Genomic DNA, 23,895 nt, shown 5'->3' on the forward strand with positions numbered 1-23,895 from the left:
GCAATAACACAAAAGTCCACCAAATTTGGTTCATTTTCATGAATATGTCAACCACAACAGACAATGTGCTAGGTGGCACTATAGAGTCCCTAAAGGCCTATTCACACCTCCGGAGCTGGACGAAATTTGCCTGTCCGGCACAAACGTTGTCTCCAGAGCTAGCCTTCATACCTCCGTCCGGTTTCACCGTTTTTGTGGATGTGACGCGATACATCCTCTGGAGGGCAGACATGAGGGTAATAGATATATCCACACCGAAGTTCAGTTTGTTTTATGATATGATATTTAGGCATACAGAGGCACGTCAAGTTTATTGCCATCCAACAGTTAATGTTAACTAAACCTGACAACACACCATCATCACGACTTTTGGCTTTGGCAACCTAACGTTAATAGACAGCAGTAACAGCCACAATCTCCGTTTAGTCAGATTGTATAACCTTTGGTTAGCCCGCTAACGTCAAATTGCCAGTGCTAGTTCTGTAATTTATGTTATGTGTGATACCACAGTCCTCGACAAAATAACAAACTTGAATTTGCTTAAATGTCCAAATGTCTCTCTTCTTCGTCGATTTTCATGAATGGTTGGAACTTGACTCTATACTGCCACCGCGATTTGCGGTGGTATTGCTCCGTTTCGCCCAGAGCACTCCGGATTGCTAAACTCTCTGGCTACGGACCTCCGGGAACGGACGAAAGCATCCGTATCCGGCTCAACCGTAGGGTGTGAAGTAAGCCACACCCGAGGCCAGAGCTCTGTCTCTGCGTCCAAATTATAACCTTTTTTCTGCCTATGACACCAACTTCCTGTTTCTTTAATAAGACGCCATAATTCAAACCTTCGCCATTCCAATATGCTTCGAAAATTCAAAAATCTGTTTGCAATTCCTCTCGGGCAACCCCTCAAGATCATTTTACTGTTCATATAACATGATTTCGATAAACCGTCTAGGAGAGGTGTTTCAAAATATGTGATGTGCAAAAGTCGTAATCATAATCATTACTCAAACTCTTCTAAGATTCACTATATAGTTTAAATGTAAAAGTTGTTCAGATTAATACAACACACATGTCCACCAAATCTGGGCCATTTCAGCGGCCGCACCTCGGTGCTCGGGCCCTAAATATCGATACCATCCATGGTGCCCTTAGCCAGAAACTGAAAAAGGGTGAAATCAGTCAGTTGAACGTTATGGGAAGACCCATGGACATGCAGACATTCATTGAATTGATTGATTGATTGAATGGTTGATTGATTATATAGATATACTGTAGTTGACGTACCTGTAGTCCTGCACTACGTCAACGGGTCGTTACAAATTAGGAATGAAACGCCCCAACACCTGCTGCCCTGATTAGCCTGCCTGTGATAAGCCATGTCTGCAGCACTCATTCCCAGATTGACACAAAATCACCATGGTTGCAATGCTGCACTACCTTCCAAATTTCAGAACGTCCTGCCCATTTTGAAAGCCTTTTTCAGAAATGTGAAGTGGGTGGAGTTATGGGGTGAAGTTACACTTTAACTGTCCCTGTGTATTAATCTTATGGCTGGGGACATTTTGCAACATCAATGTATAAACCTTGACTAATAGTTGGGAAATAATGGTTGGTTGGTAGGCAGGCAGGCAGGCATGCATTCATTTGTCCATTCCCTTGCACAGCATTTTGAACCTGTGGTGTTTTATACTTGTAATGAATGTAAGAACCGAGAGACATGTAACACACTACTTCCAACTTTATTCTTCTTCATCTCATCTTCGTACATACCAACTACCTGTATTCTCACAGTGCACTCTAGCGCCCTCCGTGTTCACTAACTTGTACTAACAGGACACAACATTTCCCCTTTTCTTAAAGGACTTAGTCTCATAACATGGTACCTGAAAACGTAAATGTAAATTTGACATGAAATTAGTTTATTCTTGTCTTAGCTAGTGTAACTCAGACCTCAAAACAGTATGACAGTTTCATTCACATAACAGAACAGTATAAGTATTCTTTTTTTTCACAAAGCAGAACAGTATGTGTATTCTTTTTTTTCACATAGAACAGTGTGAGTATTCTTTTTTTTCAATTTGCACAGTTCACACATTAACCCTGTATCATATTCATCTCTCAAAGTCTGTTAACCACTGAGGTGGGTTTCTAACTCTGGGGATGCGTCTAGGGCTTGGTTCTTGCCCAACATGCACATTCTCGGTCACAGTGAGTCCATCAAGTGTAGTCTCATTTCTCTCACTGATGCCAGCTAGAGCCTCCTTAGGGAAATGCGCCAGCTTCGAGGCATTCCATTTCCGACCATCGCTGAGAAGGTAAGTACTTGGTCCCACCTTCTTTACGACTGTCAGAGGTTCTGTGAATTTGGATGACCCCTTGTAGACATGTTCCGGTCTCCGGACTCTCACAGCATCGTTCACTTGGAAGGTCGGCACTTTTGCTCCTCGCTTTCTGTCTGTATACTCCTTACTCTTTTGTTGATTTTGTCTCACAGTTTCTTTGACTTGCTTGTGTGATGTAACTTTGTGTGAGACAGGAAGGATGTTTAGTTTTGTGCGCATCTTCCTATTTCTCAGCAACTCAAATGGAGTAGCTCCTGTAGTAGCGTGCGGTGTAGCACGGTAGATCTGTAAGAACTCTGTAACCGCTTGTTTCCAAGGCTTGTGTGTTGTTTCTGCAGTCTGGAGACACTCCTTTAATACTCTATTAAATCTCTCAATTGCACCGTTGGCTCTTGGGTAGTAGACACTGGAGCGCAGGTGCGTTATCTCTCTCTCTCTCAGAAAGTTTGCAAATTCATGTGAAGTAAACTGACATCCATTGTCAGAGACCAGGTAGGTCGGGTTTCCTTCACGACTGAACACTGTAGCTAGAAATCGAATAATCACCTCTGTTGTGACAGTAGAGGCGAATGCTACCTCAGGCCATTTACTGTAATAGTCTGTGAGGGTGATGGCATAACGACAGTCCCATGTAGCACGTTCGAAAGGACCGGTTATGTCAATGGCCACCTTTTCCCATGGTCCATCTGGCAGTTCGACAGGTGTAAGTGGTGCCGGTGCAGTTTTAACTGTTTTGTCACTGTATTGGCATGACACACATGAAGCAATCTTACCCTGTACATATTTGTCCATTTGTGGCCACCAATACAGTTCCCGCAGTCTTTGTTTAGTGCGCACCACTCCCTGGTGCCCCTCATGCGCCAAGTCTACAACCCTAGATCGAAGCGATGTAGGCACAATCAAGCGGTCTGTACCTCTCATCACGAGAGTTTTGTCAACAGCCAGTTCGTCTCGTATATTGAAGTATGAAGCCAGCTCAGTTGTTACATTCTTTCTGCATTTTGGCCAGCCTTTCTGTATTTGCTGTCGCAATTGAGTCAATTCAGGACAAGTGTCACATGCAGCAGTGAACTCTGACAAGGCCATGGCATGTAATGACTCCCTGAAAACAGTAGCTACTATGTCTGGTTCCATGTCAGCCTCTCCTGTGTTAGGCAGTGGAAGCCTGGACAGGCAGTCAGCAGTCACATTCAGTTTGCCAGGGCGGTAAGTAACATCATATGTAAAACAAAGTAGTCGTGCAGACCACCTCGCAATTCGTAGTCCAGCACGGCCAGTGCCCTTTGATGTGAGCAGGGTGGTGAGCGCTTGATGATCTGTGCGTAGCACAAAGTGATGTCCCCACAGATAGGTTCTCCACCTTTCTACTGCCCAAACGCATGCCAGTGCTTCACGTTCAACAGTGGAATATTTCCTTTCAGCAGGAGAAAGTGTTCTGGATGCAAACGCTACTACTCTCTCTGTGTTGTCTGAATGAAGTTGGCTAAGTACGCCCCCTAGTCCATAGTCAGAAGCATCAGTAGTTACATATGTAGGCAGCTCAGGGTCGTATAGAGCTAAAGCAGGGCTCTCAACTATCAGTCTCTTAATTTCAGCAAAACTGTGTTCAGCCTCAGCAGTCCAGTTGAACTGCCGTTCGGTAGACTCCCTGAGTGTTTCACGTAGTGGTTCAACAACAGTAGAAAAATCAGGAATAAATTTACTGTACCATGATGCAAGACCCAAGAAGGATCGTAGGGAGGATATGTCATGTGGGGCAGGTGCATTGGCCACAGCTTTGATCTGATCTTGGTCTGGGTGAAGCCCGTCTTTGGATATGGTGTGGCCTAGGAAACGCAAAGAAGTCTGGTTAAACTTGCACTTTTGCATGTTCAGCTTAAGTCCTGCCTCGTTCAAGGCATGCAGCACCCTCCTTAGGTTGGCATCATGCTGCTGTTGAGTGGTTCCGTAGCAAATCACATCATCCAGGTATGCCTGTACTCCTGGAATGCCTGCCAGTATGGTTGTCATCATCTTCTGAAAAGCCGATGGGGCTGAAGCAAGTCCAAATGGGACCCGGCAGAACTGGAAAAGTCCATCATGTGTGATAAAGGCAGTTATATCACGGCTGTCTGGATGCAGTAACATTTGATGGTACGCAGAGGCCAGGTCGATGGTTGAGAAGACTGTAGCTCCTCTTAGTTCAGAGAATAACTCGTCCATGTGTGGTAACGGGTGACAGTCACTGACAATGGCTTTGTTAGGTTCCCTGAGATCGACACACATGCGCAGCTTTCCTCCATCTTTTCTCTGTGTCACGACAATCGGAGAGACCCATGGCGATGCATCAATGCGTTCTATGACACCCTTTTCTTGTAGATCTTTGATTTCATCACTCACAGCCTGCCTCACCGAGAAGGGAAGTCTTCTGAGTTTTTGTTGTATTGGCACAGCCTCTGGTTTGAGTTGAATTTTGTGCACAAATCCCTTTGCACAGCCAATCTCCTGCACCTGGATCTCGGGTGCAAGTGGTGGCGTTGTGCTAGGTGTCGTAGGTGCCCTCTGTGTAGTAGCATGATCAGAGCAGTTCGTTCTAACAACTTTTGTGCCCTCAATACGCATGTGCAATGCCACAACTAGATCTAGCCCTAAAAGAGCTGTGCCTGACTTTACAACTATGAATGAGCCTGTAGTAGAATGCCCATCATGTGTAACTGTGGCATGCATACACCCTTTAACAGGTATTTTCTCTCTTGAATATGTGAACAGGTTCACTGCCGGCTCAGAAAGTTCACATGTAGGAAAGAGAGTCTGGTAAGTGCTCTCTGGAATAATTGAAACTGATGAACCTGTGTCTACAATTAGCTCAACATCATGAGAATATCCATTTGCATTCACTTGCACAGTACAGAGAATTTTATCTTGCACAGTATCAGTCATGTAAAGCACAGTCAGTTCGTTTATGACTATTTCGCGCACATCCTTTTGTCCAGACCGACACATTTTCGAAAAATGTCCCACTTTTCCACATGAATTGCATGTCACTTTAGCAGCAGGGCATGAAGGTTTATTTGCTAGGTGGTTGGTGGATCCACAACGGTAGCAGGAGCGGCGATTAGTTGTAGGCGCCATTGAGGAAGCAGGAGTCTTTTGTTCTTTTTGGCGGTTTTTCCTTTGCTGTTTATGTATGGCCTTCACCGACGCAGCAGCAGCAGCAGTAGTAGTAGCCGCCGTCGCGGAAGCAGTAGTAGTGTCGGAGAGAATGCCTGCATTTCGTAGTCCAGCCTCAACTTGCAAGGCCAGCGAAGTAGCTTTAGCCAGGGTCAGATCCGCTTCTAACAAAAGTCTGTCTCTTATGCGTGTGTTGGCAACACGCTCTATCAGTTGATCTCGAAGCATTTGCTCCTCCATAGCACCAAAATCACACAGTACAGCCAATTCACGCAATGCGGCTAAATACTGGTTTATCGACTCATCTGGTCGCTGTGCTCTCTGGCGAAATTTGTGACGTTCCGCTATCACATTTACTTTAGGAACGAAGTGTTTAGTAAGTCCATCCACTGCAGTAGCATATGTAGTACCTGTATTTGGTAGTGCGTAGAACACTCTTTGTCCCTCGGTGCCAAGTGCATGTAGAAGAACAGCACGCTTTCTTGCCTCCGGCCACTTCTCCCCGCTAGCATCGATTACTAACATATAGTTCTCGAACATTTTCAGCCACGTAGTGAAGGGAATAGCAGGTTCGCCTGGGCAAGGCATGAATGGTGTAGGTAAAGGCACGTTCATAGCCATCCTCGTCGCCAAAATGTGGTGTTTTATACTTGTAATGAATGTAAGAACCGAGAGACATGTAACACACTACTTCCAACTTTATTCTTCTTCATCTCATCTTCGTACATACCAACTACCTGTATTCTCACAGTGCACTCTAGCGCCCTCCGTGTTCACTAACTTGTACTAACAGGACACAACAGAACCCTTTTCTCAAATGGTCTTTTCTCTAGTGAGATTACACAAGATGATTATTTCCAGGACTCCATAACGTCCTGGCAATTGAGTGCTATCAGCCTCTCTAACAATGGTACAGTAGGATCCATCAATATATTTAAACACTCTTCTCTTCTCTCTTCACCTCCTAGCCTACCTTATTCTAACCTTCCTCTTACCTGATCTAACCTGTTTATGATTTATCTGCAGGGATTTGTGTGTCAGACACCCTCAGTATGGACATCAATAAGGACTTTTTCATTGACTTGAAGTTGCCCTACTCTGCTGTGAGACATGAGCAGATTGAGATCAGGGCCATCATCCACAACCACTTGGACGAATCCATCAATGTAGGCATTTTTTCTCTGTAAAATTGAGTTAGTAGCAAGATTGTCCTTAAAAGTACACATTCTACACTGTCTAAACAGACTAATTTCTTGTAAAGAGATTTTGTAATATAGCTAGTATTCCCAGTAGTGAGGCAACAAAAGCAATAGTCGATATTGACTGTATCTATCTAGCTAGTCAAAATTGGTGTTCTGAATCAGCTGTCCCTGTTTGAATACACTGCAGACACTGCAAACTCTCCACAAGTTGTTCACATCTTGGGCCCTCTTTGTGACGGTGTGAAACACATGGTCGGAAGTGAATGGTTTAAGCACATTTATGCATGTCTAGTTAACATTGATTTACTTGATTTTCCCCCAAAATACTAAGTAACTGAAAAGTCTACTGCCTTTAATAGTGTTACAGTATGTATGTATGACCTCTGAAGTTTGCCTACAAAAAAGCCCCAAAGCCACCAAATTTGCCCATAAAAAGTTATCCTTATATGGGCAGTGATGGCAGCTTTGGGACCTTTTTGTAGGCAAACTTCAGAGGTAATACATACATACTGTAACACTATTAAAGGCAGTAGACTTTTCAGTTACTTAGTATTTTCAGAGGTCTGTTGGGTGGAAGGTGGGTGGCCATTTCTCCCAGCCCGCCTATACCCTTATTTTCACAGAACATGAACAGCCTTCTCTGCTTACAGGTACGAGTGGAGTGGTACGGTGTTAAAGGCGTGTGCAGTGTTGCATTTGCATCTGGCAAGAGCAGGACCACAGTACGTGTGGATGAGAAGTCGACCTTTGCCGTGCCTTTTGTGATTGTGCCAATTGGTGAGCCAGGCACATATGACATTAAGGTGAAGGCAATAGCACAAACCTCTGGTGGTGGATATGTTGTTGATGGAATCGAGAAGAAATTGCTGGTGGTGGTGAGTTTCCTTGAACGTCCACTTCAAAAACTGTGATTGTCTGTTCTGTGTTAAAGGGGAGGTAGAATGCAAAACTGAGTTTACCTCTGGATAGTTGAATAACGGCAGTTTTGTTTGAAAAAATAAACATACAGGTAAATCTCATTGTCTTCTCCTTTGTATTGAAATATCACGACTTGAAACTACTGATGTAAAATGGGTGAATTGCATTGAAGCTAATAGATGACAACAACACAGTGGCTGCACCTTATTTGGCTTTGGTCTGTACCTTTGTAACATTATCAAAACTAGATGTACCGCAAAGCGATACACAATATGAAAAAAAAAAGTGGTCATTAACATTTGGATGATGCCTCACTTTTCTTTCCAGTCTGAAGGTGTTCGTCAGAAAGTTTTACAAAAAATTGTGTTGGACCCATCCAGCTCCACCAATGGTAATGTGTTATTGACATCTAAACTGTGAAAGTCATATTTTCAGTAGTGTCGAATGGTGTGTTTCTTCTTACTCGCTGCTATTCTACAGAAATAACTTAATGTATCTGCAATTCTTCCTATGTTTTATAAAGATATTGTATTTTCTTCTATTCTAACAGGTGAAAGCCAGATAAGTACAATCTCTGCTACAGTGTCAAACGAAAAAGTACTGGGCAGCCCAGCAAAAACATACATCACAGTTCAAGGTAAATCTATCAAAAATTGATGGACTGATATATGTGACCCTGTAAAGCGGAACCAGTCGTTTCGGTAAAATTTAGTAAATTAAGTTATTGTGCTCACGTGAACGGCCATAAACTAAGCTTTCCAACGATATGTATATCGAGGGTATTACACAAACTATCGCTAAGATAACCGCATCCAAAGTTGACATGGTTCTCCTGTCACGATGTGCCAGAAGAGTAGAAATCACCTGTTTAAGCTGCGCGTGCACAACGGGAATGATAGCAAATGTGTTGAATCTTCGCCGGGTTTAACAGTCAAAACGTAGGTTTTTCAGTGAAATGCGTTCACGATATGAAACTGTAGACTGTATACAGCCGAATTATGCGAAAATGTGAAATTCAACATTTTAACCCGGAAGTTTGTTATTGTTGATTTTCTCAAAAAAACGATGTGCGCAAAACGACTGATTTCGCTGTGAATGGTCACATATGCCACTGTACAATCTCACAACCACATAATTTCAATAACCAATCAATTTAAACTCATTTTCAGTAAGGAAATAGAGAAGCCAAGGAGTCAGTGTGCAAATTATTATAGAAATGAATGTTCTTCCTTAACATACAGGGGTGATAAGTATTTGCACCCCTAGGTTAAATTTCCATAGAGGCAGGCAGATCTTTATTTTAAAGGCCACTTATTTCATGGATCCAGGATACTATGCATCCTGATGAAGTCCCCTCGGCCTTTGGAATTAAGATAGCCACACATCACCACATATTCATCACAATACCTAGAGATTGGCATGGTGTTTTTTTCAGTTTAGCCTATTAGCTGGTTTGATGCTCATTGAGCTCAATGCAAATCAAACCAGCTAATAGGCTAACTGAAAATTACCCCTGTATTTTAAGGACATTTATTTATTTACGATACATTATTAATTTACAAAGAAAGTGGTGTCCTTAATATCCAATCCGAGGTTGGATATTTCCTTTTTTTTTACCTAACACTTATTATCCTCAATATGTCATTGTACAATCTCACAGCAGCAAAATGTAAATAACTAGTCGATTTAAACTCCTTTTCAGTGAGAAAATAAAGAAGCAAAGGAGTCTGTGTGCAAATGATTTGTAAATACTTTTTTTAAATAAAATATAAAATATCCACATTTTAAATATACTCAAATAAACTACAAAATAGGTCACACCATCAAAGTGAATTATTACAGTCTGTTCTGTTATCCGAAGTCGTCTTCTTCTTCTCTTGACTAAAATGTATCTGTCTAATTCAGCTTCAACCATTTAACGTAGAAACTTGGTTCGGACCCGTATATGGAACAGGCGCTGTAACCTGCTGCGCCACAGCGCATCCCGCCATTTAACGAAAGTAATTTAGAATGGTCAGGCACATGTAAAGGTTAAAACTCCAGTAGACCTCTGAAGTTCGCCTACAAAAAACATCTTTGCCCAAATAAGGGGATCCAGTATCTTGAGAATAATGTTTATCATCCTCGGCCGTTTAATTCGGGCAGCTCCTGAATACAATTACTCGTCCTAGCTCTCAAATTAGACTGCAGTGCCTTTTTGAGCTGCTATACTCACCTAGTGTGATACGCCGGTCTACCAAAACCTTATGCTAGAGGGCTTAGGCTGAACTAAGGCCATCTCGCACGGATCACCACAGGGGAACTGCTCATCGCTAACTCCGGTGCAATAGCCAGTTCTTCTGCAGCTTACTACTTCAGCTGATTTGACTTCTTCCCTAGCCATTCATTTCGCCAAACACCATTACCTACCACTACCACTCTGATCTCTAAGTTGACATGACAATGTTCACTGTATTTACATTTCCTGCTTCTCAGTTTCTCCTGTGAAAAGGTAAAAGGTTACTCAAAAGCTGCTGTAGTAGTAGTAGTGAGTCCATATCTGATTGAAAGGAATGTCATCAGCCTGAGAATTGGGATCCTTACAAAAAGAAACATGCAAACTTGAGTGTCAGTGAGACAGTAACAGGGATTGAGTAAGTGTTGGGATGTGAGAGATGGCATGTAATGAATGTGTGGGTGTGTGTATGTATGTGTGTCTGTCCATCTAGGGGTCTCTATAGTTTGATGTCTTTGAGCATAAAACAATGTCTGCCATATAGACACTGTCAATGAAACTTGTTGATCAACTAGTGATGCGACTGGAGCAGAGAATAGGAAGATTATGGTTTTATAGTTTCTGTTCTGGTTTCTCACCTGTCTACACATAAGGCTGCAACATTTAACCAATTGAATAATGTGCTGTGCATTTTTGCCTTATATATTTTTTTCTATAGGTGATGACTTAGGTGTTACCATTGAGAAGGCCATCAGTGGAGAGTTCATGGAGTCCTTAATCCGACAGCCAGATGGGTGTTCTGAACAGAATATGGCTCACACAACCATGCCCGTCATTGCAGTCCATTACCTGGACAAAACCAAGCAGTGGGACAAAGTGGGTTTTGATAAACGTGATAAGGCTATCAACTACATTAAAAAAGGCAAGACTTACATTAATACTCTTTTTTGACACACCTGAACAAATGGCAAAATGCAGAGAAAATAGAGCAGAGTGTAACAGTCTTGTTTTTCTATTGGCAAAGTTTGCCAGATAAATAAATATATCCACAAACCAAGAAACTTTCACTACAAGGTAAAAAAAAACTTAAATCAAGTGCAGGCATGTCTGAAAATGTCTTGTTAAAAGAAAATAATTGAAAAATAAGCTACATTCACTTAATGTAGAAGCCTTGGATTTTGGAAGTTGAATCACCTTTCCATATCAATGCTTATGAATGGTACAGTATAGTAGGACGACGGTTGTGCCTGGAAGTAGTAGTCACAACAGTGAAAATTGTAAACAAGCTGACTCTGTACCGATATCACTAAGGACCAAAGGAAGTTGTACTGTACAACAAACTTAACAAGTCAGCTTCCGTGTAAATAGACATGCTTGTTTGCTTTGCGTGCTATGAGGGCATGATTATTGCCTATAGTGGCAACTGGGGAATAATGGCCTTCGAGGTGTCCAGAATTAATCGACTCAGCGGAGGAAACAGTTCTTTTTTTCTGCCTCATCCAATAATTTAGCAGAAGGACGTGTTTACGATTCTATCGACCGGCTTTGGTAGGCTAAGTTTAATTTACCAACTAGCCCCGCTCGTGGCAATTGCGTACAGAGTTATTTGAACGATGCCCATTGATCATGCCTCGCTCTTTTGCAGTAGAATCAAAGTGCAGCCCAGACTTATGTTCAATCTTAAAGAGGAACTATGCAGGATTGGCGATTTCATCTCTGGTTTTGGTTCCGTTTTTCGTTTTATGCGCTTCCCCGACAGCTTTAGCGCATATATTTATACATATATAGGCTATATATAAATATATAAATTGCAAGCGTGGTTCTTCTTGTTCTTTACGCGTCTCAGACTTCCAGATGTAAACAGGAGACGATACGTCTCCTGCAGAAACTGCAAGGTTGCAATAGCGGATAGGGACACTGGGGGCGGGAGGAAATATTACTGTTTTCGATGAAACTGGTCAGTCAAGCAAAACAACGATTTTCTGAGCGATTTTATGACTAGTTGTTGCATACTAAAAAGTTGCATAGGGTCTCTTTAAAAGATTGAGCTTTGTATGGTGAAAACCAGACTACCATTATTTTGTTTTTAATCAGATAAAAAGTGTCTATGTAAACAGGGCTTGTGCGAGCTGATAATTGGACCCAGTATATATACAGTTCACAATTAAGACTACAAATGGGGGAAACTACACAAATATTGGGGAGGAACTCAATCTAGTTTAATATTACAAATACTGTTATAAATCAGCATATATAGTAATATAGTATTTGGTTTGTTAGGCTATACAAAACAGGTTTCCGCACATCGCAAATCAGATGGACATTATGCGGTATACACCAACTCACGTCCTGGAACTTGGTAAGTAAGCCTAATTAGTATTTATTATTATCACTTGTTTTTCATCTCACAAATCAAGATGTGAAAGGCTTTTTTCTACTGCTCTTGTTGAATCAAACTTACTAGACCTGAAATCCTTGCATTCATGGATGACCTCCTCCCTTACTCTTGCCAGGCTCACAGCTTACGTAGCTAAAGTCTTCTCCATGGCCAAGGGCATCATCGTTGTTGACAACGATGTGATCTGCAGCGCCCTCAAGTGGCTGGCCTTGAACAGGCAGCAGCCAGATGGCATCTTCATGGAAAATGCTGTTCTTCGATATATAGATTACGTAGGTTATCATTTTCAGTGTTGTTTTATCCAATCCTGTTTAGCAAGTGTTAAACAGGGCCCTTTTTCACAATAACGATTGATCTTTATGCAGTTGCATGTGTAATGTATAACTGCTTTCACATTTGACCTCTGGTTCAAAGAATCAGGTCTGAACATTTTGTGTAGCGCTCTTGCCCAAAACGGATTTTCGTGCACAGAGCTGGTTCTAAATGCTTCATGTTGTGCCATACTAGAAAATTACATATGCTAACATGCCGAAGCTAATCTACACGGTCTTGACTACTATGGTCTGTACAGATCTCTCCGGACCAATACAATTTTCAGGGAGGGCTTTACACGATGATGGACCGATGAGCAACAGTTGCCTGGTCTCACGTCATCTGATTACACTTGATTTTGATTGAACAGAAACACTGTGGCTAAAAATTCATACTATTATGACTCTGTTAAGGATTCCCGGTAACGTTTTAGAATAACATGTGCTTATTAGCTATTAACAGTGCATAATAAGCAGTTAACAATTAGTTACTAACAGTTAGTTAACTGTTGTTATCCTTTAATAACATTAACTAACAGTTAACATGCAGCTTGTAAGTATTAACAAGCAGCTTGTTAATGGTGAAAAAAGATTTTTTTTACCTACTTGTAGTAAATTCTGGAGCCCCCCAATCTGAAGCGAGAACTATGTAACTAACAGTTAACAAGCCACTTCTTACCTGCTTGTAGTAAATTCTGCAGCCCCCCAATCTAAAGCGTGAACTATGTAACTAACAGTTAACAAGCCTAACGTTCTATCTTTAAATCGGTTAAGCTGTGAGGAAATTGTAATCGTTGCCCAGCCCTAATTTTTACCAACAATTGCACATTATTATTGTTGTTGTCTTTATTATTCTGGTTGTTTGTGGTGAACTGCATGTTGACTCATCTCTTTATAGGGGGATGTCTTTGGTGTGGATTCGGATGCTTCCATGACCGCATTTGTTCTGTTAGCCATGCAGGAGGGCAACAGGATATGCGATTCAGATGTGAGTCCAAGTTACCTTTGAGTGTGCACATGTCTAAGGGTTGAAATCAGAATATCATCATAATTGTCGCTGTCTGATGAATAACACATATGTCCAAATCAGTTACTTTTCAGGAAATGAAAAGAAGTGTTGTTGCAAAATAATATCACATTATGTCATCAAAATTCAAATTACCAATAGTATCTGACTGCAGAGCGGTAGACATACAGTATAGCAACCGATCTACCACAGTGGATCTACCAGCTAACTCACGCTTGCACTGATGTTCTACTTAGCTAATATCTTACGGTAACTTAGTGTCGTGTTTTAACTTTTAATGGATGAAAATACGGGGTTTAAGCAGTTTATTCTAATAAACAAAGCGCTCAACAATGCAACCCATGGGGGGCTATAAAATAAATCAACTTGTGTGCATTTAGTGACTGAACACCCATCGGCCTGCAGATGGTACTATTGAGCGAAGGGCTGACACAAGGAATGACACACACTCACACACACACATCCACAGATTACACACATGCACACACACACGCGCGCACACACACACACACACACACACACACACACACACACACACACACACACACACACACACACACACACACACACACACACACACACACACACACACATGCAATCCGCGCACACTACACACACAGACACACCCGCACAGACAGACACACACACACACACACACACACACACACTCTTATACACAAAGGCAAACTCACATGCACACACTCATTAATATACACTTGAGCTGCAAGAGTAGGAGATGTATGCATATAAATTGCACAAATAGGAGATACAGGAAAGTTGACAAGCATCATTTATTTTTGTGGAGAGAACTGAGCGGCGGTCATATTGTGTACCGCTATGCGGTGCATCTAGTTTGTATAATATCTGCCTGCCTGTCTGACTGCTGGTTCATCTTTTGCAATGCAGAGCATTCGTGGAAGCATGGTTAAGGCTTTGCAGTACTTGAGGGGCAGAATTCATAGACTGAACAATCCTTATGCTGTCGCCATGGTGTCCTATGCTCTGGTCAACGCAGAAGAAAAGAAAACGGACGAGATCATCAACATTCTTGTCAAGTTCTCCCATAAGGGTAGGTTATAGTCAGACATAATGGGCGCCTCTCATTCGTCCTTATATATATATACTCCCTTCCTTCCTCGGTCCTCGTTCCCACTGATCTAGATAAAGAATGATGGAGCGGCAACAATGGGATAGTCTATCCAGTGTCAGTTATAGATCAGTGGGAACGAGCTTGGATCATCGAGGAGAGAGGTTGAGAAGGGGCCAATGTATTGTTGGTTAAAAAATGTCACCTTTAAACCATGACTTCTCGTAAGACAATGTAGGAATTCATAGTGGTTACACAATTATTTTAGAACTGCTAAAGGTGTCATGTTCCTAACCACAACGTGACAATGCAATGGATTGGAATGGAACACATTACATATTTTGTTATACAACCCGAATTTAAAAAAAGTTGGGACACTTTGTGAAATAATAATAATAATAAAGAATACTAGGATTTACAAATCATGTCAACACAAATGTAGAATAGTTCAGACATACATATCAGCTGTTGAAGACTGTGTAGAACCTTTTTGAATTTGATGCCAGCAACATACTGTATCTCAAAACACAGGGGCAGCAAAAGTCTGGAAAAGACAACAACATAATTAGGTGAACTGGATCCATGATTGCACATTCCCAGACTGAGTCTCCCAGTTAAAATGGGAATATATCCATCACTCTGTGTAAACCTGTGTGGGCAAATTATGAAAAAAATATTCAACCAACTGACTTGTGCTGATAGCCTAGCATAGCATAGCATTGTGCTGTAGATCGCATAACAGTTAAATTCAAAGCCCATACATGTTAGTGTGGAGGTGCATTCATTCATGAGCATTTTGCACATCTGGAAATCAATCATCAAATCTGAATGATGTAAACAAGTTGGTTTTGAGTAGCATACAGTGTACTGTCATCCAGACAATGGCTGCATTTCCGATATTCGTTAAGAAGCTCTTAAGTGCTAAGATTAGGAGTGTTCTTAGAACATTCCTAGAGCGCTTCTAAGAAGTTCTTAGCACTTAAGAGCTTCTGAACGAATCTGGGAAACCCGGCCAATGTCTTTTCAGGAAAAACATTGAATATTTCGAAAACAGTGCCAAAATTAATTCTGCACATGTTCAAACAGTATTTTTTCATAGAGGCTAAACTGGTATGTAGGCAGTCCAGACCTGTCTAATTGAGTGTACAATTGAATGAAAATGAAGACTTCATACTGAGCAGTTGAAATCCTATATCGGGAGGGAATGTGACCACATGTCATTCTCAAAACACTAGCAACTGGTCTCCAGTTTTACAGAATGTTGTTAAATGAAAAAGGTGAAGCAACTGAGAGGTTAAAATACCCCTGTCCCAACTTGTTTGAGACATGTTCCTGGCATTAAAGAGACCCTATGCAACTTTTTCATAGTCATAAAATCGCTTAGAAATCGTTGTTTTGCTTGACTGACCAGTTTTATCGAAAACAGTCACATATCCTCCCGCCCCTAGTGTCCATCTCCGCTATTACAACCTTGCAACTTTCTGATAAACGATAGTTTGCTGTTTACATCTGGAAGTCAGAGACGCGAAAGGAACAAGAAGAACCATGCTTGCAATTTATATATTTTTATACAACAGTTAGGTCCGGTCGAACGATTTAGCAATATCTGATTGGACGAGACGCGTTCTATCAGTGGTGATATTAACCGATATCACCACTGGTGACTCTTCACAGCTAATAATCACTCCGCGACGGTTGATTCTTCGCTTTGATTAACCAGAGACGGCATTCCATATTCTTTGACTTAGCAGTTGCATAGCAACCACAAGCGTTCTGAGCTAGGCCTACTTCGCATAGCGGAGGAACTGGGCTAAATAAAACGATGGCAAATAATAATTATCCTTCCTAAAAATGCACTCGGGTATCTTTTTTTTGTTGGCAATGGAACTGTTGTATGAAAGCATTATCGCACTCGTGGATAATGCTTAAATATATAGCCTATATATGTATAAATATACACGCTAAAGCTGTCGGGGAAGCTCTGCAGAGAAATATGGAAGCATAAAACGAGCGAAAACGAAAAACGAAACCGAAACCAGAGATGAAATCGCCAATCCTGCATTATTCCTCTTTAAATTCCAAAATTATTACTATTAATTATTATTATTTTTCCCCAAAAAAATTACCATTTATCTCCTTCAACAGTTGATATGTTGCCTTGCACTATTCACCGTTAAAAAGGTTTGCAAATCTTAACATGTTTTTTTTAATTCACTTTTTACAAAATGTCCCAACTTTTCCAGAATTCAGGTCGTACCATGTGAAATGTGATTTATATAAGCTTTGATGACGATTGTTAAACTGAGGATAATGATATCATAATGTATTGTCAGTTGACAACCATCAGTGTACAGTATGTGTTTATGACAGCGTTATAGATGTAGATAGAGATCAAACAAATCCCTTTCATATTTGCATCCCATGATTTGAGCAGAGATCACAGAATAATATTGAAATTGCTATGGTTTACACCTGATAGTATAATGCATTGAGATGACAGTGTTCGTCCTCTGCCTGCCTGAGTAGAAGTGCAATGCTCTTGTGGCCCTCTTCAGATGGCACCCACTGGCCGGTCAGGGGAGACCGACTCCTCACCCTGGAGGCCACAGCCTACGCCCTGCTGGCCCTGGTGAAGACGAAGAAGTTTGAGAAGGCAGCACCCGTCGTGAAGTGGCTAAATGAACAGAGAGGGTCTATGGGAGGATATAAAACCACACAGGTATCAGGTTTTGGTCACATACAGTTGTGCTCATGAGTTTATGAACCTATGTTAACGACAGACAGACAGACAGACAGACAGACAGACAGAAACTTTATTGATCCCCAATGGGAAATTCAAGGTCCCAGCAGCTTAATACACGACACACAACATACACTGCAATGTAAACAGCGCTGTAAAAAATGTGACCAATAGTTGCTTAAAAAAAATTGGATCTGTTTCAATCAAGCCTGAAGCTATATAACACAAAAAAAGAACAAAACGATGAAGAACAAAGCTACAGGACTATGAAACTTGGATGTAGTCCTCTTGCTATTACATGTTTAATCTGTATTTTGTGCCTCATTTTGCAGCCCACCATACTGGTGTTCCAGGCCATAGCGGAGTACAGAATCCACGCTGGAACCGCCCCAGGCAAAAACCTTACGGTTGAAATCAGTGCATCAGGGAGAAGTAGATCAGTCACATGGAGTTGGGGGACAGGAAATCCGTTGCAAACCCGCTCAGGGGTGCGTTTCTAGAAAGCGTCGTTTGCTAACTTGCGTCGCAATCTTGGGAGTTCGCTCCGTCGTTCTTGAATTTGGTGTTTCTAGAAAAGGTAGTTCAAACTCTCAATCGCAAACAAGGACGCAAAGTTTGGTCGTTTGAACTACTGCCCCTGGGCAGTCGCACCTGTGTCGTACCTTGGGAGTTCCAGTTGGTGATGTCGTCAGTGCAAGATCGCCTGACCAAAAATCACAAGCGCCCAACCAAAAATCACTAAGTTGTTGTTTTCTCGTGACTCAATGATTGCGCTATACTGTAGACTAATATAAAGTAAAATACAGTTGGGCTCATTCTTGCTACGTGTGTTACCTTGCGTTCATTTGCGTGTTGGTTTGCGTTTTGGTAGGCTACTGTTATGATATTGACAAACCCTCGGCTCAAGCACACCGTTCATTAGTGTAGTGGTTAAGGCAGGTGGCTTATCACTTCAACATCGTAGGTTCTTTTCCCGTATGCATCACACATGCTTTTGTTTCTGACTAGTGAAACGTGGAAATAACCCTAATAAGTAATGTCGTGGAACTATTAAACTGATGTCGTGTTCCTGGCCACTCGATGTAAAGCAATTAAATATATTTAGGGTCTAACCTATTGTTGTGTGTGTGGTATGCCTGCTCTTACTCAAAAGTGACATGGAGAGGTAAGATGCGAACTTGTGCCGCGCGAGCAATGTACTGACATGCAACAGCTGAACCACCAGACACCGATTTAGTATTGTGATAATTTGTAATTAGTCTAGGCCATATATATTTTGTACAGATATTTTTTAGATATTTCACACAAATAAGTACATATATTGGACAGCTTAAGCAAACTGTTTCATGTGCTTGCATAGGTTTACATTTTTTTCTGATAGCAATGATAATGCCAGCATGAATAACTTTGGGTTTAAATTAGACTCGTCGACACATAGTGGGTGCCTCTCAACATCCCTCCTCGATCCTCGGTCCTCTATCCCATTGTTGCCGCCCTATCATTCAGTGAGGACGAGGATCGAGGAAGGAAAGGAGAATCTATAAAAGACAAGTGATAGGCATCCAGTGACGGAGCATTTCTAGTGGGTGGGGTATTATACGTTGACACCTTTTCCACCAATGAAATGTGCCGCTGGGTCCTCAACAACGTTGTTGGAACAACGGTGTTCGAACAACGGAGGTAGCGAATTGCGACACAGGTACGATGCTTTCTGGAAACAGGTGTTACACTGTCGTTGTTTGATAGCAAGTTGCGTCGCACCACGGTGGTTAAACAACGCTGTTGCTAACTTTTCTAGAAACGCACCCCTGATAAGGTCTGTTAACAGTAACACTTTAAAACAACATCAAATTGCACATTAATAATGATATAATCTACTGAATAACAAGTTGGTGATAATCTAGGAAAAATTAAGTCTTGAGTTGCCTTGAGGGCCCTTCTGTTTTGATGTCAGATATAGTTGAATAACACTGTTGCATGAATACAACACTGTAAGGGTTACATTTGCAGACAAGAAAATAGCCTACAGTATTCAAAATGGACACTTTCACTTTAATGTTGGTAAACTTGTTTTATATTTTGAGCTGTTGCATTTTGATGATGATGGTTATTACTGTTGTTGTTTATGATTTATTTATCGTTGTTTGTTGCTTTGGACCAAAGCATCTGCTGTATTCCTTTTGTTATTTATTATAAATTACCTTTTTTTCAACCATAGTTTGAACTCAATGAAGAATTAACCATCAAAGCCACAGGAAACGGCAAAGGGACTATCTTTGTAAGTATTCAATTGGAAAAAAAACAAAACAATATTTTGTATTGTATTACTTTCTTGACGGTAATATTATGTTTTATACGGTAAATCTGTTAACTGAAATGACAGAGACCCACACTATTTACAAATGAAGAGTTTCATGAGACAGACAGACAGAACTGCTTCATGTCATGTGAGCAAATGTAGCCGGCATAGACAGTACAAATAGCCTCATGTATGATGAGCTCGACACGTCTGTCGAATAGTATTTTGTTCATGCATTTATTCCCTCAGGTGGAGCACATATATTATGCTACAGCAAAAGAAAACCGTACGGAATGTAAACAGTTCTCCCTGGATGTGACCCTGACGAAAAAGGCCAAGGGTATGGCAAAGTCATCATCCAATCCTTATGCAATTTTAATGTGGCATTGTGCTTTGTTTTTATTAATAATAATAATAATATAATATGTTTTATTTAGTGCGGTGGTCAAGAGGGGACTGTAGTAGCGTAGCGGCTAAGGAGCTTGGCTAGCATGCAGAAGCCACACAAGTTGTGTGTTCAATTTGTACTGCAGTATAGGAAATTACGCACATCTATATAATTTCGACATGTGTTGGATATGGGCAGAAACGTAGTCAAAGAAAAATGTCTGTCAGGTATATAATACAGTATATGATATACAGTATATATCATATACCTGACGAAGACCTGAGTGGTTGAAACGTTTTACTTTACCATTAAACTGGGATCATGTACTGTAAGACAGTGTGCGGATATTTTCCCTTTGACCTCAATTTGTACTGCTCCAGGGAGATTTGCCCCTGCAAATTGGTATCTGGAAGTTGCTTTGGATAGAAGTGTTAGCTAAATGCACACTGTAAATACGCTGAACACAATTATAAACGCAACACATTCGCTTTTGACCCCATTCATCATGAGCTGAACTCAAAGATCTAAGACTTTCTCTATACACACAAAAGGACTATTTCTCTCAAATACTGTTCACAAATATGTCCAAATATGTGTTAATGAGCTCTTCTCCTTTGCTTATGCAATGCACAGAGATACTGTGACGAGATTGTAAGGCCCATTGTTTTGCCATTCATCCACCTCATGTTGCAGCATGATAATGCACGGCCCCATGTTGCAAGGATCTGCACACATAAATATCCCAGTTCTTGCATGGCCAGCATACTCACCGGACATGTTACCCATTGAGCATGTTTGGGATGCTCTGGATCGACATACGACAGAATGGTCCAGGTCCTGCCAATATCCAGCAACTTTGCACAGCCATTGAACATTCCACAGGCCACAGTTAACAACCTGATCAACTCTATGCAAAGGAGATGTGTTGCACTGCGTTTGTCAGGTAGTTTTGCTATACAAAAATTGGTGTTTTGGTTTCCAGTTCCGGCCGCGATATGGAGTAGACGTTCCTACCTATTGTAGCCTGGCACGCCCTCCCAGTGACGTAAGACCTTCGCCGTTGCTGTCGCTGGTCTGGCCAACTGGTGATCGGGCAGGATTTCTGAATTCCGCAAAACTGCGGAACTGCCCCCTTTGGTCGAGAACCAATCAACTTTGAGCAGCTCCAACGGCTCTGGGTAGAGGCGTGTTCAAGGCAGTGACGCAGCAGAACTGCGACCATAACACATGGGCCCTTTCCGAAACCTGCCCCTAAACCCTAGTCCTACACACTTCCACTTAGTTTGCGCGTTCACGCGAGGGTCCGCCACATTAAGTATCATCCGAAATGAATTTTGAGTCGAGTGAAGTGCCTAGGGAGAGGGGCTACCACGCCTCCAGGAGCAAGTCATAGGGTTGGGCATCGATAACCGGTTCCGTCTTGGAACCGGGTTTAACTTATCAATTCCATCGACATCGTACGTCTTTTTTGTTATCGATTCTCTTAACGATTCCCTCAGCCTGCATGACGTCGGACTTTTTCCGGTTTTCCTGAAATTTTGTGTGACTACACGCCCTCTGCGACGACTCATACTACAAGTCAACCCCGAGAGGAGGAAGAGATCCAAAGCCTGGCCCCAGTTCACTAAACATGATGAATATTCTGCCGTCTGCAACCAGTACAGTATTGTTATCGTGTAAGGGTAGTAATACCAGCAATATGTTAAAACATTTGTCCGTGAAGCATGGGATTAAGCTCCAAGAGTGTCATGTGTTCGACAGCCTACGGAGGGGTGCTAACGTTGCCCGGTCCAGGGCTCCAGAGTGCATATGCGCCCAAAATTTAAGAGTGTGCCTGAAAATAATTCTAGGTGCACCTGACGCTGCTCGGGTGAAAGCATACGTTTCCTTCACAAGTTTTAATTGTAGACTATGCGTGCAACTTTGCCAAACTGTATATAAGTAACCCCCTTGGCCCGCTCTCTCTCTCCCTCTCCCTCTCTCGTGCGCGCTCAATGGACACCCGCCCCTCGACATGCACATTCACAATCGTGAAAGCAATGACGCATAGAAGACAACTAGCGACATTATAATTAATTTCGGTTAGCATCATAGCGTAGGCTACTGCACAAATTTGATTCAAACTCTTGCATTCAAGTTGACTGATCATCTCAATGTTTTCCAACTCTAAGACTCAAAAGGGACTGTCCCAAGGAGAAAAAGTATTAGCCTACCTTGCAACTTAAACACACGTGGGGAAACTGAACAGTCCAACCAGTAGACTATAATAAGCTAGCCAACTATGCTACTTTGTTTACAATTTGAGGCTTCAAGCCGACAGCTGAATTAAAGAGGCAACCGTTTTCAAGTGTTCGTGCAGCTCGCGTATCTCCCTGCCAGTTGTTTTTTGGTCCGTATGACAGCATTTACAGACAAAAGCGTGAGTTAAGCTACATTGTAACAACTCATGTTTAGTTTGATACTCAGTAAAATGTGCAAGATCGTACAGAAGTAGGCTGTAATATTTAAACACATGTGCAGGTCGCATTTACAGCACTTTTATAATTTCATGTTAAATAAAGCATAAAATGCAACTCCTCACTCATAGTAGTGAAAGGAGAGAAGAGGGATGTATATCCTAATACACAGGGGTGTCCAGAACATCTTAATTGGCGATTTAATATATATTCCCTTCATAATTTCTATGAAAACGAATATGACGTCAACTTCCTTCTCCCTTCAAGCGCATCCAAAATGTAGCGCTGTTTTAACCCCCTAACCCTTCAAATGCGAGTGTTCTCCGCACCCACGAGTGGACTTGAAAAGGAAGTTCACTCGCTAACCGAGTCGAAGTGAGTAGGGACTCGTTTCGGAAAGGGCCATGGATTGAACGGAAGCACTTCATTCATTTTCAGAGGAAAGAGTGTTGTGATTGGTTTAAACTCGGCAAACCCCTCTCTGACATCGACCAGTAGCAAATCGAGGCACTTGAAGGAGGCGGGTCAACCATGCGCTTGGAGAAACCGGTGAGCACAGGCTCTTAGTCAGACCAAAGCTTCGCAGAGCTTTGAAAGTCGATGGCAATCAGGCTATACCTATTGCTCTTATTACATTTTTTTCAGAGCCATAGAAAGGGAGAGTTGCGACACTCTTTGATGTTGCCGCCACACGATCAAAAGCTCCAAAAATGAATATAGTGAAACTGCTCATTTTAAAGTGGCATTTTAGTGTGGCCAGCCTAAAGAACACCTGTGCAATAATCATGATGTATAATCAGCATCTTGATATGCCACATCTGTAAGGTGGATGGATTATATTGACAAAGGAGAAACGCTCACTAAAACAGATTTAGACAGATCTGTGAACAAGCCTTTTGTGTGTCGAGAAAGTCTTAGATCTTTGAGTTCAGCTCATGATAAATAGAGGCAAGCGTTGCATTTATGATTTTGTTCAGTGTATATATTGACATGTTTGAATACAGTAATTTCCTGTGTATTAGCTGCATTGTGTACAAGTTGCAGGACAGTGTTTTATGCAAGTTAAAAGAGACAAAGCCATATTAACTGCCCCCGTGTACCTCATAGCTGAAGAAATGTTGCAGAATCAGGGTATAAAATGTGGCTAATAGTTGGGCAATTAAGGCACTCTAACATATTATGTCGATGTAGGGTGGTAGGTGTCTCAGTCATAAATCACAGCACAAAAATGTGACTGGTGTGTTTCCTCATGAATAATATTATAACGCTATTTATATTAGGCTACTTCTTAATATAGTATATCGATAACACTTCAGAATAACTTAACATTTATATCATTACCTAATAATGAGCTAGTTTTAC

General features: G+C 41.6%; 1 protein-coding gene across 1 annotated transcript in view; it reads left to right on the forward strand.

Moving 5' to 3' along the window:
• LOC134077193 (complement C3-like) overlaps positions 1-23,895 on the forward strand; it is a gene marked incomplete at its 3' end in the record, with an annotated part of 52,071 nt that overhangs the window by 21,984 nt on the left and 6,192 nt on the right. Inside the window, 14 exon segments of the mRNA XM_062532648.1 lie at positions 6,326-6,402; positions 6,519-6,658; positions 7,345-7,569; positions 7,940-8,003; positions 8,163-8,249; positions 10,546-10,758; positions 12,108-12,186; positions 12,341-12,497; positions 13,435-13,524; positions 14,470-14,632; positions 17,206-17,369; positions 17,723-17,878; positions 19,609-19,668; positions 19,939-20,029. Coding sequence (XP_062388632.1) covers positions 6,326-6,402; positions 6,519-6,658; positions 7,345-7,569; positions 7,940-8,003; positions 8,163-8,249; positions 10,546-10,758; positions 12,108-12,186; positions 12,341-12,497; positions 13,435-13,524; positions 14,470-14,632; positions 17,206-17,369; positions 17,723-17,878; positions 19,609-19,668; positions 19,939-20,029 — 1,766 coding nt within the window.

Source organism: Sardina pilchardus, chromosome 1 (assembly GCF_963854185.1).
Source record: "Sardina pilchardus chromosome 1, fSarPil1.1, whole genome shotgun sequence".
In the NCBI taxonomy this organism is placed as follows: domain Eukaryota; kingdom Metazoa; phylum Chordata; class Actinopteri; order Clupeiformes; family Clupeidae; genus Sardina; species Sardina pilchardus.